This window comes from Thamnophis elegans, chromosome 1 (genome assembly GCF_009769535.1).
Source record: "Thamnophis elegans isolate rThaEle1 chromosome 1, rThaEle1.pri, whole genome shotgun sequence".
NCBI classification, from domain to species: domain Eukaryota; kingdom Metazoa; phylum Chordata; class Lepidosauria; order Squamata; family Colubridae; genus Thamnophis; species Thamnophis elegans.
This window is the reverse complement of record NC_045541.1, coordinates 2,712,404-2,728,707: the sequence shown is the minus strand read 5'-3', so window position 1 is coordinate 2,728,707 and position 16,304 is coordinate 2,712,404. Positions and strand designations below refer to the sequence as shown.

Sequence of the window (16,304 nt, the reverse complement as noted above, 5' to 3'; positions counted from 1 at the left end):
AGTTCAGCGGTTCAAATCTCACCGGCTCAAGGTTGACTCAGCCTTCCATCCTTCCGAGGTGGGTGAAATGAGGACCCAGACTGTGGGGGCGATATGCTGACTCTGTAAAACCGCTTAGAGAGGGCTGAAAGCCCTATGAAGCGGTATATAAGTCTAACTGCTATTGCTACTGCTATTGCTATACTATTAGCCATTCCTGTGCTTACTTTCATTGCAGTGGGCAATGGAACATCCTTTCCACTTGACTCTCTTATGTCGAGGAATATTTGGTTTCCCTTCAAATATTTTTGGATATATATATATATATAAAAGCAAAATAATTAGGAACATAGGGCAAGTCAGGGAGGTCCCCTTGTATACTTTACACAAAAACAAGGTTAGCCCAAGATTTGCAGGGAGCAGAAATGGAGGCAGATTTTGTTTTACTGCATCGAATATGAAGTGACATAATAGTACATGGGAGATAAGATAGCATTCTCTGGGCAATTTATAATGTCAGCATATTGGTCCCAACAATCTGGGCCCTCATTTTACTGACCTTGGAAGGATGGAAGGGTAAGTAACCCCATCAGGATCGAACTCCAGGCTGTGGGCAGAATTTGCCTGCAATACTCCACTCTAATCATTATGCCACCTTTATGTCCTTGAGTTTAGAACAGGGTTCCCCAAAACTTTTCAGCGCATAAACTCCTTTATGAAGTTTCAGATTGTTCATTGACCCTCCAAACATTTATTATATGAAAATGATTTAGTAAATGTTATTTTAACTAACAATACTACAAATAACAATGTTTACAACCCTTGGATAATCCCATTGATCCTTGGGGGTCTATATTGTTTAGTATATTTTATTTTCATTTTCATACACTCACATGTATACCCCATACAGTATTAAACAGTAATTGCATCAATTCCTCTTGTCGACAATGCCCCAGAAAATAAAAGCCCAATATACCTCTTCCGTTCTCCATACACCTCTTTCTTCCACCACCCTCCAACTTTCTATCTTCCCTCCATCATCCCCCTCTACCCTAATTCCCCTCGCCCTCTACCACTCCTCTCTCCAGATCCGCTCCCCCCCTTCCCTTTCGCCTTCCCCCCCACCCTCTCTCCCATCCCTCTCTACCCATCCTTCTTCTTTCCTACTCCTCCTCTCCTCAGTGTATTTCCACTATATGTTAATGTATTTGGCTTATCCTATTTTTAAAGAAAAAATAGAGAAAAACAGTATACATGTGAAGTCACATTGCATTGAGATCTAACACATCGTGTCTAGATCCTTGGGGGTCTATATTGACTACTTTGGAGAACGCTGGTTTAGATAAAGAAAGGTGAGGAAAACCTGACATTTAAGAAAAACATGCAAGTTGACTAGCTGTTTTATTATCTTTCTTAAGTAGACTATTCAGTAAGGTTTATTGAAGACATGCAGCAGTAGTATCCCTGTGGTAAAATGTTACATGTTTACAACATGCAGGAAATGTTTTATCTTTAAACCTTGACGAATTAGGATCTGTTCCTGGCTCACTTCACACATAGAAAATGTACGGTAAATACTGGAAGGGACTTTTAAGATTATATAGTAAAATCTTCTTCCCAATGCCAGACAGTATGTGGTTGAATGTCTGGACAGTTGTTGTCAGTTATATCCTTTGTTAGGCAAACTAGGTATGATATATTGCTGCAGGAATTAAATCTGCTTCTGGGTATAGTACAATATGGGGACATGCTCCGAACAGGTTTAGGAGCCGAGGTGGCACAGTGGTTAAATGCAGTACTGCAGGCCACTTCAGCTGACTGTTATCTGCAGTTCAGCGGTTCAAATCTCACCGGCTCAAGATTGACTCAGCCTTCCATCCTTCCGAGGTGGGTAAAATGAGGACCCGGATTGTTGGGGGCGATATGCTGACTCTGTAAACCCCTTAGAGAGGGCTGAAAGCCCTATGAAGCAGTATATAAGTCTAACTGCTATTGCTATTATAATGCATGCATCAGATTTTTAAAAAAAACACACACTAAAGTGTGAGGCATATTGAGAAGAGGCACAGGGATGAGGTTCCAAATAAGTTATTTTAAAAAGACATCTCTAACTTCTAAAGAGACTGAATTTGTGGTGCGGGACGAAAGGGTTAGGTTAGGCTCCTTCCCATCAATGAACAGGCTCAATTAACTAGAGTCTTCAATCCTTGAGAAAAAAATCTAAATGATTTCAGGACAGAATATAATTGGAAGTGCACAAAGATGAGTTTGTTGATTAATCTGTGCAGATTTATTCTGAGTGATATTATTCTGAATGAATAATATCTATATATATATTCATATATATTTGCTTGATTTCATATTCAACTTACAGCTAAAGTTGTCTTAACAAATGCAGTAGGAAAAGCTTATATTGCTTTTAGTACTAACTGAACTGGCATAGTTCCATAAAAACCAGAATCAGCTGAGGAGCCTCTATTCATAGGATAATTATACAGTGTATGAAAAGGAAGTTGAAGGAAATGAGAATGTTCATTTTAAAATAGAACCCCAGGAGCTTGCAGTTCTAAATCAAGTTAGTGCAACTCACTTTTTAGAAGTGAGTGATTTCTACTTCAGATACTTTCAATTACTCTTGAATCTAGGACAGCTTTGATGACTGCTGTAATCTTTCTCTCTCTCTTTCTCTCTCTCTCTCATCTATCTATCTATCTATCCATCCATCCATCCATCCATCCATCCATCCATCCATCCATCATCTATCTATCTATCTATCTATCTATCTATCTATCTATCTATCTATCTATCTTTTCCTCTTCATTTAGAGAGCAGAAATGTCTTCTCAAGAAATGACCCTTCAAACTACAATTGCCTCATTTTCCTTCACAAATTCCTTGCTATATTTGTTAGGGTTTCTCAGTGTAAACCTGTACCAAGAAAAGCAAATCCAGAAATCCTGACTCCTTGTTAAAACTCAGGCAGCAGTGAAATGCTTTTAATTTGAAAATCAGTTGCCTTTGATCGGAATGAAGATCTGAACAATAGTAAAAAGGTCTTGCTAAACAACAGAATTAATTCACTTAATAAAAAATAATCTGGATGTTGAGGATAACAACAACAACAATAATAAAAGACAACTTTGTATTTCTAGTTAAACTGATAGCCATCATTATTACAGAGGAGGTCCTAGGCGCCTCCCAGCTCTAACCCTTTATATTTGCACCACTGCATTCTCATTTTTTCACCAGCCATTTTTCAACACCAGTTTACTTCTGTTCCCTTCACCAGTGCAAATAACAATAGTTAACAGAAGTGGCCTCTTGGGGAAATTGGAGTTAATAGGTACATAAAGTAGGGCATGATGTAGAGAGACCATGGGATAAAACATCACAAGGGTACATGGTCATGAACATTTCTATGCTAAAATATGGCTGTCTAGGCCAGTGGTTCCCAAACTTGGCAACTTTAAGACTTGTGGACTTCAACTCCCAGCTCTGCTGGCTGGAGAATTCTGGGAGTTGAAGTCCACAAGTCTTAAAGTTGCCAAGTTTGGGAACCACTGGTCTAGGCTTTCCTCCTAGCAGAAACCGTATTTGTTTTGGTTACTAACCTGCATATTCCTGTTACACAGCTTGCTTCATTTGGCACTTCCAGGATAAAGCATAGTTCATTTTTAGCCACTTTAGGCTCTAACTTTTAACTTTTAAAAAGTTCTAGATGTTGCTATAAAGGACTATATGCTATACTTTTGTCAGTTTCTACTAAATATTTAAAATTAAATTTGAGCTTTCACATAATGTAGTCTCCGTTCTTTCCCTTCTGCCCGGTTTTTCTCTCCTCTTCTTCTTTTCCTCAAGTTCCAGGGGTCAATGGGTGCTGGACCAGATAAAGAATTATGAACTTTCCTGAAAAAAGTGACCAAGAAATGTTCTGTTGTCTAGTAACCCAGACTCCCTAGTTATAAGGCTCTGAAAGGCATAGTATTATATTAAGACTCTGGGGGGCGCAGCATATTGTGGTGAGAAATGGACTTCAATTGCATACAGTACTTTTGTACCTTATTAATCTAAAATAACTTGCCACTACAATAAAGCTCATGTATTGTATGTCTTTCTGTGACATTGACTTTAAGAAAAGGCAGATGTCAAAGACTAACACTGTGTACCCACTGTGGTAAAGCAGAGATTTCCTGTATATTGTGAATGATCCTCACCACAAACATTGTGGAACAAAAATGTTCTGCTTAGCTGATTCTTGTTTTTCTTTCAGCATTCCTTCCGTCCAAAATTTCTTTATGAAGCAGAGCAGCTGAATAGTCAAGGTTTTAAGGTAGGTTATTTTTTTGTATGAAAATTCGGGAAAGGCAATGCTTCTTAGCTAAAGGATCATCCAGAATGATTTTGCTCTTCTCCCTCATCTCTTGATGTAAATTTCAATGAGTATAGGCGAAATACACAATAGAATCTGGAAACTTTGGGTAACAGTAAGGTCCACGGGCAAGTGAGAATGAACAAATTTTGGGTTTATTCTGTGAACAGCTTCAAACATCTGGTTTAACTAGGCCTTCCTGATTGTGGTGATATCCAAATCTCCCCACTCAGAGCACATAACACATGGGCCAAACATGTTTCTTCTACAGCAGATGTTCTACATGTGTTTAGAAGCATGCAAACTGCAAGTAGAAAAAAACTGTTCTGTGTGGGAAATCATAGGAAACATCAATTTTGTGGAACTTCAGGTCTTATAATATGTATTTATCATGATTTCATCATTATTAAGAGCAAGAAAAACTATATAGCCTAGACTGCAAAATTAGCCCTTCTGCCATTTATTTTTGAAAGCAATAATAGAACGCTGTGAACATTGAAGTGCCCAGTGGCTAAGTCCTTTTCTGACCCCAATCAATACTTCCTTTTCACCTTTAAATAAGAGTCTGTTGTATCAGCTATTATACTGCCAGCTGGCAAAGGCTGAAACGACACGTGACAAAGTTACTTGCAAACTGTTTTGTAAAACACAAAATCCTGATTTGGCTCTTCAAAGTCCACTTGTTCAGTGCTGGCATATAGATCTTGGTTCCATAGGCATAAGGGACACTACGCTATCTATTCCTCATCTTTAGATTGTATTCCTTTTACCCTATAAATGGAATAACATGAGCTTTCTGGTCACTTCTGAGTTAAACTGATGTCCACCTGGGAATAAAAACTATATCATGGCATAAAGGTTTCTCTCCCCACTGTCAATCCTTGACCTGAATTTATTGCTGAACACCTTTTGTGGGGTATCTGGCTTTTTACATCGCTTTACATTCGTACCAAACCACATGAATAGCCAAAGTACACATAATATGTAGAACTGTCTATTTCATATGTAGCAAGGAGTCAATAGGTAGTTTTAAAAGTTTCAGGTCCTTTGGACAGGAGAAGATTCATCTTTCTGTATAAACATTTCCAAGTAGGAGAACAGCAATCTTCCAAAAGTCTGTGGACTGGCACCAGCCCTCAGCACGTCAGAAACTGGGCCATGTAAACAAGCAAAGCCCCATTCACAGGATGCAGGCAGCACACACCTCCTCTGCTCTGAGGAAAACCTCTCTTCACAGAACTGGTCCTTGGTGCCCAAAAGGTTGGGGCCGCTGTTCTAATTCAATGATGCTAATTCTATGGTAGCATCTTTTGTAATATCCAAATGTCAGACTTCCAATAGTAGAAGTAATAAAGCAATACTTTGTTACTAAATTGGTAAAAAGGGAATTCTTAATCATTGCTGAACCTGGATTTTTTCTGCCTTATTATTATTCCCAAATCTTGTCATCCAGTTTCTATCTGGGGGAGATATAAATTATGTTAAATGGGCGGGGTCTATGACATCCCAAACCATATTACAATATCTCTTTTTGAAAAGGCAGCAACTGATTCACACCCACTCAGGCAGTTGTCATTAAAACTCAACAGGAAGCTTGTCATTGATTTTCAGTTGCTCAATGTCCTACACTACCACTGATAGTTAAATGAAACCTTCCCCCCACTTATCATTGCACAGCATATACACACTCATGCATGTATGGCTGTGTCGGCAGGCCTGGGGTGGATGAGTTCCCTTCCCCTCTCGAATCGTGTGGCTGTTGGTTGTTTTAAATTCCCTGTACTTTTTGTTGTAGTTCTTGTGTTTCCCTTCCCCTCCTTGGGTTTGTGCGCCGCCCTGAGTCCCCCCGGGAATAGGGCAGCATATAAATAAAATGAACCTTGAACCTTGAACCTTAAATCTCGTTCTGCAGCTTTAGCTACACCAGCAACTTCAGCATGCTCAATAGTAATGGGATACCTGCTTCTCCAGTTGCCTGGCCTTCGAAGGAGAACTCGGAACCCACACTTCCTCCAGTCAAACAGTAAGAGATCCAACAAACTGGAAATATTGACAGTTGGGCAAAACTTTCATTATTTTATTTGTATTTATTTTATTTGTTAAATTTCTAGGCGTCCCAATCCCGGAGGACATTAGAACCAGCAGTGAGAGAAAATGACTTGTAAACTTTTGACTTTTTTTTCCCCGAATTCTTCATCAGAGAAGTCAACATAACTTCTCAACATAAGTGGGCTTGCATTATCTGATCTGCCCACACCTACTTAGTATCAAATAGTAACCATTGAGCATTCTGAAATATTACCAATTATTATCTTCCTTAGTAAACTTAAGTGGATTCCAGATTCTCCGGAGCATGGAGCTCTGAATCCAATAAACTCTGCAGAAGCCACAACTTTTCCACTTCGTGGCCGTTCTGATGGATCTATCATCCCAGATTAGTTTAAATTAAGATGCTGTTGTGTCTGTAATAGTTACAGATAAGGCACAGTTCTTATGGAGCTGAATATGGCTTAATAAGTTTGACACGTCTGTACTTCACTGCTGTGCTTATGTCTCACACTGTTTGCTTTTAAATTAGAACATCTTGAGTTGGACTATAAGCAGTTTCAAGGTGCTTTAATGCCTTTGGACCTAGCTTTAGAGTTGAAAAAAATTACCAACTGAGTACAAAGATCTGTATTGATGGAATTCTAAAAAATGCATTTGATTTACTGGAGATAGCTTTATTTGAGTTCTTAATCTCATATATGTTTCCTTTCAGGCTCATAAAGGATGGGAGCATAGACTTGGTAATTAACCTTCCCAACAACAACACCAAGTTTGTGCAGGACAATTACCTGATCCGTAGGGCAGCTGTTGATGGTGGAATCTCTCTCATTACTAATTTACAGGTATTTCTCATAGTCCTGTTATTGCATCCTATTGAGTAATCCCCTTTCCCCTTCTTCCTCCTCCTCCTTCTCTGCATTGTATTTCACTACCTTGTCACCATTAGCTTTAAAACCATTTTTATTTAATAGAGAGCAGACTGCTGATTTTCAGAAAACTCCTATCCATAAGAGCTAATACACGGCAAAGAGATTGAAATCTGAACCAGAGATTTCTGCTGCATGTCTCTGCTGGGTAGCCTTAGGCAAAACCTTCTCTTCCCCAAGCCTTATTCCTTAGCTGCAATACAGACCTAATGACAGCAGCCTATTTAACAGAATTGCTGATATAATTAGGACAAGAGAATGCATGTGAAGGCAGACAATAGCAGCAGGGGAGCAAAGTTATTGCTCTCTTCCCCTTTCTTCATTCCTAGGTTCCTGTTGTCTGTGAGAGCACTTTACCTCTCTGTCCCCTCAGTGTTTGTCCTCTAGGCAGTGCACAGCTCATCAGCATTTCAGAGAGAAAAAGAAAGAAGTAGAACATTCCTCCCTCTCCTCTCTCTACCTCTTGCCTGGTTCGCTTTTGCTATCGTGTCTTAGAAAAGGAAAGGACAACATGGGCCCTTCCGCATACCACACTTTTTACACTCAAATCTTCCCAAGCAATTTGAAATGGACTGCCAATCCTTCTCGCCCACTCCCCTTTTCTTGAATCCTATCAGCTTGTGCTCCATTTCAGCTAACCAAAAGGAGCATGCAAATAATAATAATAACAACAACAACAATAATCTTATATTTTAAGAAGGTACTTGGTTGATACCTAGGACGCTGGCAGCAAACCGTATCAACCATTAGCACCAGTTACTGGTATCTGTAATGCATTTTTGAATGTTCAGTTGGCTGAGTTTCATGTTTAATGAATAAAGTAAATAACAACAACAACAACAACAACAACAACAACAACAATATAATTATAATATTAAAACAAACTGGTGGGAACATCAGCCTGAAAAGTCACTGAAATCAAACGGTTAAGATCTTGTGGGATTTCCGTATACAAACCGACAAATACTGGCGCATAATACACCAGACATCACACTGGTTGAGAAAAATAAGGTCACAATCATAGACATCGCAATACCAGGTGATAGCAGGGTCGCCGAGAAGGAACATGAAAAAATCGCAAGATACCAGGACTTAAAATTCGAAATTCAACGACTATGGCACAAACCAGCAGTGGTAATTCCAGTGGTAATTGGCACACTGGGTTGCTATTCCAAAGCACTGGAATTACATTTAAAACAGTTAAAAATTGACAAAATCACCATCAGTCAAATGCAAAAAGCCGCACTGCTGCATATTACGAAAATACGTTATGACGTCCTAGGCCCCTGAGTGGGGCCAACTAGTAATCAATGCCAAATCTGGTGAAACAACTGGCCGCTGTGATACAATTGTATAACAACAACAACAACAACAATTGTTGTTGCCATTGCTGAAAAGATTAAAAGATATGAAAACCGAGTAACTCAATTCAAGGAAAACTCACAGTTCAGAGCAAATCAGCATCAGTTTTATAAGAGCTTAGAAAGTGGAGATGGAGTAACAGCAAATGAAAAGCCTGATAAAGAGAAAGCTCTGAAATTCTGGAAGAATTTGTGGGAAAACAACAAGATGCACAACAGAAATGCAAAATGGATGAAGCAGGTTGGGGATTCTATTAAAGTGCATAAAATGGAAGATGTGAAAATAACAAAAGAAATGGTGCAAAGACAGTCAAGAAAAGTGAAGAACTGGAGTGCACCTGGACCAGATGAGCTCCATGGCTTCTGGTTAAAGGCACTTACAAGTGTGCACAAAAGATTGGCAGCCCAAATGAACCAGATCTTTAAAATACCTGAAAATGATGAATGGATGACAACTGGAAGGACATTTTTGATCCAAAAAGATAAAGAAAAAGGAAAGGATCCTGGAAACTATAGGCCAATCACCTGTTTGTCAACAACATACAAGCTCCTTACTGGTATCATTGCAAACCAAATTTATGGATACTTGGAAAAATATAACTTGCTTCCTGTAGAACAGAAAGGAGGCTGCAAAAATTCAAGAGGAACAAAGGACCAATTGCTGATTGACAAACTAATCCTAAAGAATTCAAAGAAAAGACGAACCAACCTGTTCATGGCTTGGATAGACTATAAGAAAGCATTTGATTCAGTTCCCCATAGCTGGATCAAGAAATGCCTGAAAATCTTTGGCATCAGCAGCAACATACAAACATTCATGGAAACTTCAATGAACCTCTGGAAAACGAAGCTTATAGCTAATGAAGAAGTACTGGGTAAAGTTGAAATTAAACGAGGCATTTTCCGGGGTGATTCCCTTTCACCCCTACTTTTTATACTCTCAATGCTACCACTGACAATCATTTTGAAGAAGATGAACTATGGATACGAACTTGCAAAGAAAGGACTGAAAATTTCACACTTGGTGTACATGGATGATTTGAAGCTGTTTGGTAAAACAAAGCTGAACTGAATGTATTAATTGAAAGCACAAAAGAATTTAGCCAAGACATTAATATGCATTTTGGAATTGACAAATGTGCAACAATGGCAACCAAAGCAGGCAAGGTCATAGAAGATGATGGAATAGAACTTGAGAATGAAGAAATGTTAAAGGCAGTAAAACCAGAAGAAGGCTACAAGTACTTGGGGATTTTAGAGGCCTCTGACTGAATGAATAGTAAAGTCAAGGAATTATCTTCAGCCAAGTACATTCAACAAATTCGCAAAGTCCAAATTGAGTAGAGGAAACATCATAAAAGCCATAAATACCTGGGCTATACCTGTGATTCGATACTCTGCAGGAATAATTGACTGGACCCAGATGGAGTTGGACAATTTGGACAGAAAAATAAGGAAGCTTATGACAACAAATCATGCTTTGCACCCTAAAAGTGATGTTGAACGATTATATCTACCAAGAGCAGAGGGTGGTTGAGGACTCCTACAAGTAAAACAGATTGTGGAAGAAGAAAAACACAGCTTGAATGATTACATCCAGAAAAGTGAAGAACCAATGATTAAGGAAGTGAATAAAGGAGGCCTTTTAAAGACAACTAAGTCAAAAGCTGAATATAAGAAAGAAGTAATTGAGAAGCGAGTTGAAAATTGGAAAAACAAAGCTATGCATAGTCAATACTTGAAAAGTATTGAAGGCAAAGCTGACCAAAAGCTAACTTGGAACGGTTTAAGATCAGGAGCACTGAAAAAAGAAACAGAAGGCTTTATTTTGGCAGCTCAAGAACAAGCCTTAGCCACAAACTACATGAAGGCAAAAATTCAATGTTACCACCAACAGCAAATGTTGCCTCTGTAATGAGAAAGACGAGACAGTCGACCACTTGATCAGTGGGTGCAGCAAAATTTCACAAACTGACTGCCTACAACGCCATGACCGCATTACTAAGACCATTCACTGGAAATTGTGTCAAAAGTTTGGATTTGAGTACAGCAAAAACCACTGGGAACATCAGGTTGAGAAGGTTTTAGAGAATGAGAAAGTCAAGATCTTGTGGGACTTCAGAATCCAGCCTGACAGGCACTTGGCCCACAATACACCTGACATAACAATAGTTAAAAAGAAAAAAAGTATTGTTCATTGACATTGCAATACCTGGAGATGCACGAATTGAAGATAAGCAGCAAGAAAAAATCACAAAGTATCGGGACTTACAAATTGAATTTGAGCGACTGTGGAAAAAGAAATCGTGTGTTGTCCCGATTATAATTGGAGCCCTTGGAGCAATACCCAAAGGGCTACCTCGCTATTTGGAAAATTTAAATTTATCAGTCTTGAACATTCTGATTCTACAAAAAAACCACCCTACTTGGAACAGCTTATATCCTCCGACATTATCTTAACAATTCCTAAGTCCTTGATTAGGCTACCCACCAGCCCCAAAGGTTGTGAATCTCACCAAAGATTAACTACATAATAATAATAAATAATGCAATCTGTGTTTTGCTTAAACAAAGCACTAGAAAAATGTCCTCCACTTCCCACAAAGAAGAAGTGAAGTAAATTGCTAGCTGTGCACATTATTTGCAAATGAACCTGAATGTTTTGATGAGATGAAGCTGCCTTATTACTCAGCCATAATTCCTATTATAGATCCTATTAAAAATTAGGAGGTTAACATGATGTGCAACCAGGCTTTTAATGCATTGCAGTACTTTCAGTTTTGATTATAGGCTGCAATGATGGCAGATGGATCAATATGGATTAAAAACAAAATACTGTACATATTTTAGACTCTAGTAACTAGAACCACACCACTTATGCTAGAATAATACAAACCTTCTCAATACAAAAGGAGAAAAGAAGAATTAACTCCCAAATGGCCTGATGGTTTTACATGTCTCCTTGTTTTCTGCCCAAAAGAAAGAGAAAATATAACTCTCTTCAATTTTACTCCAGGAGACCTGCCAAAATGATGAAAACTTGCTGAATGGGCAGAAAAGATCACTCTGATACCACGGCTGCAAAGATCTATAAAACTGCTAGATGGCAGCAAAGAGATAAAAGAAAACTGATTCTGAACTGCTATCTAGTGGTCCCTTATCCTTTTGGTGACTAACATGATAGGCACGGAGACTGCAGGAATAAGTATTTCTCCAATGGGGAAATAGACTATTCATTTCATTTCATTTATTAAATTTCTATGCCGCCCAATCCCGGAGGACTCCGGGCGGCTTACAGAAATGAAAAAAGATTAAAAAGAATTATTAAAAACAATTGGACACAACAAGGTTAAAAAGGGAAACACAACAATCACCCAATCAGAAGGGGCTGGACCTCAATCAAGGTGTCAACAGCCCCAAGCCTGCTGGAAAAGCCAGGTTTTAATGGCTTTGCGAAAGGCCATGAGAGTGGGTAGGGCCCGGATCTCAGGGGGCAGCTCATTCCACAGGGCCGGAGCAGCAACAGAGAAGGCCCTACTCCAAGGCATCGCCACTCGGCATTCTCCCGCTGACGGCACCCGGAGAAGGCCCATCCTGTGCGATCTTATTGGTCTGAGGGAGGTATGTGGCAGAAGACGGTCTCACAGATACCCGGGTCCTAGGCCATGTAGGGCTTTAAAGGTGACGACCAGCACCTTGAATCGTGCTCGGAGACCAATGGGCAGCCAGTGCAGCTCGCGGAGGATAGGTGTGATATGGCAAGGGCAAAAATAGGTAAAAGAGATTATTCAGTTCATCTGTATTGCAAAAAGAAATATTATTTGAGTCCCACTGTTCATTGGCTAAATTAATCTTATGCGCATCTGCTGAACCCAGTTGATATTGAAAATCTCTTTACATGCTTTGAACTAGGACACAATCAGGTAGCAAAGACCTAATATGTTTCTTTTTTGTGTAAGGAAGGGGCAAAGGGGTTGGGAATTCCACGTACACACACAAAAACATACATACATGTATACATACCCATATACCTATTACACCACACTCTTTCTGGGTAAGCAACAGCGTGCAAAATTCAGGAAAGGAAAATTAGTAAAAAGACACTGAAGAAATTAAGGGCATGTGATTGGAAAATGAAAACAGAAAACAAACTAGTTTTCACAATACCACTTTTATCTTTCCATATTTCTTCTTCCCTTGAAAAACATTTCGTTTCTTATCCATCCCATAGTTTAACTTGAGACAGAGAAAGCAAAGCCCACAAAGAAAAATGTAATTTATATGCTTATTTGAAATGTAGAAGGAAATTATAGAGAAAAGGGAAAGAAAAACAACCAACTATGAACACTTTTCCTTATGAATAAAATCACAGGCAAACTTTGAATACTTTTTTTTTTGAGGACCAAGTCTGGGCAGACGATTTTAATTGACTTTTGCAACATTTACTTATTTATTTAGACTTATAGCCCCTTTTCTCCAGCAGTTCATGGAGATAAACATAGCTCCATGTCATTCCGTTTCTCTCCACAATAATTCAGTGAGGTCTTAAAGAGAATGACTGTCCCAATGAGCTTTCACGGCTGAAAGCAGAATTAGATCAGGATTTCCCTGGACCTAATCCAGTATTTTAATAGCAATAGCAGTTAGACTTATATACCGCTTCATAGGGCTTTCAGCCCTCTCTAAGCGGTTTACAGAGTCAGCATATTGCCCCCAACAATCTGGGTCCTCATTTCACCCACCTCGGAAGGATGGAAGGCTGAGTCAACCTTGAGCCGGTGAGATTAGAACCGCTGAACTGCAGATAACAGTCAGCTGAAGTGGCCTGCAGTACTGCACCCTAACCACTGCACCACCCTTGCAGCACATGGGCTCTCACCTCTTATCACAGTAATAGGGGAAAAATATCTACGCACATCACTACAGCACAACAGTAAACATAATTACTCTTCAGAATTACTATCCCCTTTTTGCTTTTGGTCACAAGCTACATTCTGGTTACACATTATTGACATATATAGAAACATGATCCATAGTTTAATGTAATGCAGAGGTGGGTTGCTACCAGTTCGCACCGGTTCGGGCGAACTGGTAGTGGTATTTTGGCCTGGGTGGCAATGGCCCAGGCCAGCTACACCCCCAAACGCCATTTCCCCAGTGTTTTTTTTTTTTAGTAATTTTCTTATGTTCTGCGCATGCACAGAAAAAAATATAGTCAACTGCGCATGTGTGCACAAAGTGTGCAGAAAGCGAACCAGCAGCAACCCACCCCTGATGTAATGGTATGCGGGAATGAACTTAGGAGAGAAGGAAAGAGGTAGAGCCAAGGCAATGGTTGGATAATAGCAATAGCAGTTAGACTTATATATCGCTTCATAGGGCTTTCAGCCCTCTCTAAGCGGTTTACAGAGTCAGCATATCGCCCCCACAGTCTGGGTCCTCATTTCACCCACCTCGGAAGGATGGAAGGCTGAGTCAACCTTGAGCCGGTGAGATTTGAACCGCTGAACTGCAGATAACAGTCAGCTGTAGTGGCTGCAGTACTGCACTCTACACACTGCCCACAAAAGGAATACAGGCATGAGAAACAGCTCAGAAGGGACACTCCCTAGTTTCTTGAGCTATAAAGGCAACAGGGGGAGAAATATATTTTCAGAATTTCAGGATTCTATTGATCTATTGATCTATTGTAACCTCAAAATAATGTAGAATTAGTTCATCTGGGTGAGTTTCATGTCTAGACTATCTAGCAAGGCTGATCTTAAGATAGATTTGATACAGTATATAGCAAATTCTCAATAATTGCTTTATCTCATATATTTTATTATATTATATATGTGTGTTTCCCATTTTGTGTTCAATTTGAACCTTTGTGAGTGGGGGGAAGACTGGATCTTTTGTTTGCTTGATTTATCCCAAAGTCAGTCTCTCATCATAGAGCCGAGGTGGCGCAGTGGTTAAATGCAGCACTGCAGGCTACTTCAGCTGACTGCAGTTCGGCAGTTCGGCTGTTCAAATCTCACCGGCTCAGGGTTGACTCAGCCTTCCATCCTTCCGAGGTGGGTAAAATGAGGACCCGGATTGTTGTTGGGGGCGATATGCTGACTCTGTAAACCGCTTAGAGAGGGCCGAACGCCCTATGAAGCGGTATATAAGTCTAACTGCTATTGCTATTAGCAGGTGGCATCTCTGGCCCAATGTGTCTGAGCTTAGAACTTAAGTAGAATCAGGGTATGTACCAGGAGAGCAGGCTAGAGAAGGAATAGATGGGGGAGCATAACCATCTCTGAAAACAGTTAATGGGAAATCACTTCCATACTGTGCCTGGAAGAACTATATAGAAATCATTAAGCATTCAGCTAAGCTCAAAGGAGACTGTATTTAAACCTTTCAAATGAATTAGTTGTAATAAATGCAGCAAATCAGTCCTTCCTCCTTTCACCACCCCCTCTCTCCCAGTCCTCAGCCACAATGATTATTGTATAAATTGAACACAGAAATAATTATCTTTTGCATCAGCCACACAATAGATTCTTTTAATTGAAAAATCTGCTGAAAATAATTTATAAGTGACACTGAGATGGAATTTGCCTAATTCTCATTAATTTGTTTTGTTAAACATTTGTACTCTTTGTGGGTTTTATGGTTTTAGGTAGCAAAACTCTTCACGGAAGCTCTCCAGTATTCCGGAAAACTGGACTGTAAAAGCCTGTTTCACTATAGATGGTTGAATAGCAGCACTGCAGCAAAGAAGAAACCATCTCCCAGCAATGAAGAAACCCCGTTCCTGAATGAGAGTTTTGTTTCTTCTGTAAATCCTAATTTCAATTAATATCTTTGCACCAAACATTTGATCTTCTTTGGAGCTTTATGCTCTCAGTTTTCCCAAACTGGATTTGTACTGCGGCGACCATCAACATCATTTTTAGCCACCAGTAGATTAAGGTTACCATATCCAGGTGATAAGAATTGAAATGACTGTTTACCTTACAACAAAGAAATAAAATAAAAACACCTCTAATTTTTGCTGGATGGGTAATTTGGAATTTTGCAACTTGGATATGGAAACTCAGAATAAAACATGATTACTCCGACATATTTCAGAAATAAAAAAGGTTCTGTTCTTGAACTTTATTCCTTTGTGGGATGACTTGATTCCAAATTATCTTGAAAATTGGTTAAGCGTGTGGAAAAAAATAAAATCAGTAGCTGTTGTAATTGATTTAATATTCTAAATCAGCGTTTCTCAACCTTGGTAACTTTAAGTCCTATGGACTTCAACTCCCAGAATCCCCCAGCCAGTTATGCTGGGAGTTGATTCTGGGAGTTGAAGTCCACAGGACTTAAAGTCACCAAGGTTGAGAAACACTGTACACACAGCCTGATCTGTTTTGAGGATTTGAATAGATTTATATCTTGCCTATTCTTCAAGAATTCAAGGCAACTTGCAGAGGGATTTCCCATGGTTTTATGCCCAGAGCAAGAATCCTTTGAGGTAAATTGTGTTGAAAGAGCTTGATAGGTCCAAAACATTGAGAAAGCTTCTGTGACTCCTTGGTTCCAATCCAACATATTAAACAATAGTCTACGCTTGCTTCCTCACCATGTATGACAAAATATA

At 39.4% G+C, this 16,304-nt stretch overlaps 1 protein-coding gene across 1 annotated transcript in view; it reads left to right on the top strand.

Moving 5' to 3' along the window:
• The window catches only part of CPS1 (carbamoyl-phosphate synthase 1), a 168,560-nt gene extending 152,837 nt beyond the window's left edge, over window positions 1-15,723 (top strand). The window contains exons 35-39 of the mRNA XM_032233904.1: window positions 4,249-4,308; window positions 4,425-4,456; window positions 6,260-6,370; window positions 7,109-7,238; window positions 15,336-15,723. Of these exons, the coding sequence (XP_032089795.1) occupies window positions 4,249-4,308; window positions 4,425-4,456; window positions 6,260-6,370; window positions 7,109-7,238; window positions 15,336-15,515 (513 nt within the window). The 3' untranslated portion in view covers window positions 15,516-15,723. The remainder of the gene's footprint in view (window positions 1-4,248; window positions 4,309-4,424; window positions 4,457-6,259; window positions 6,371-7,108; window positions 7,239-15,335) is intronic.
• Window positions 15,724-16,304: the final 581 nt, after the last annotated feature.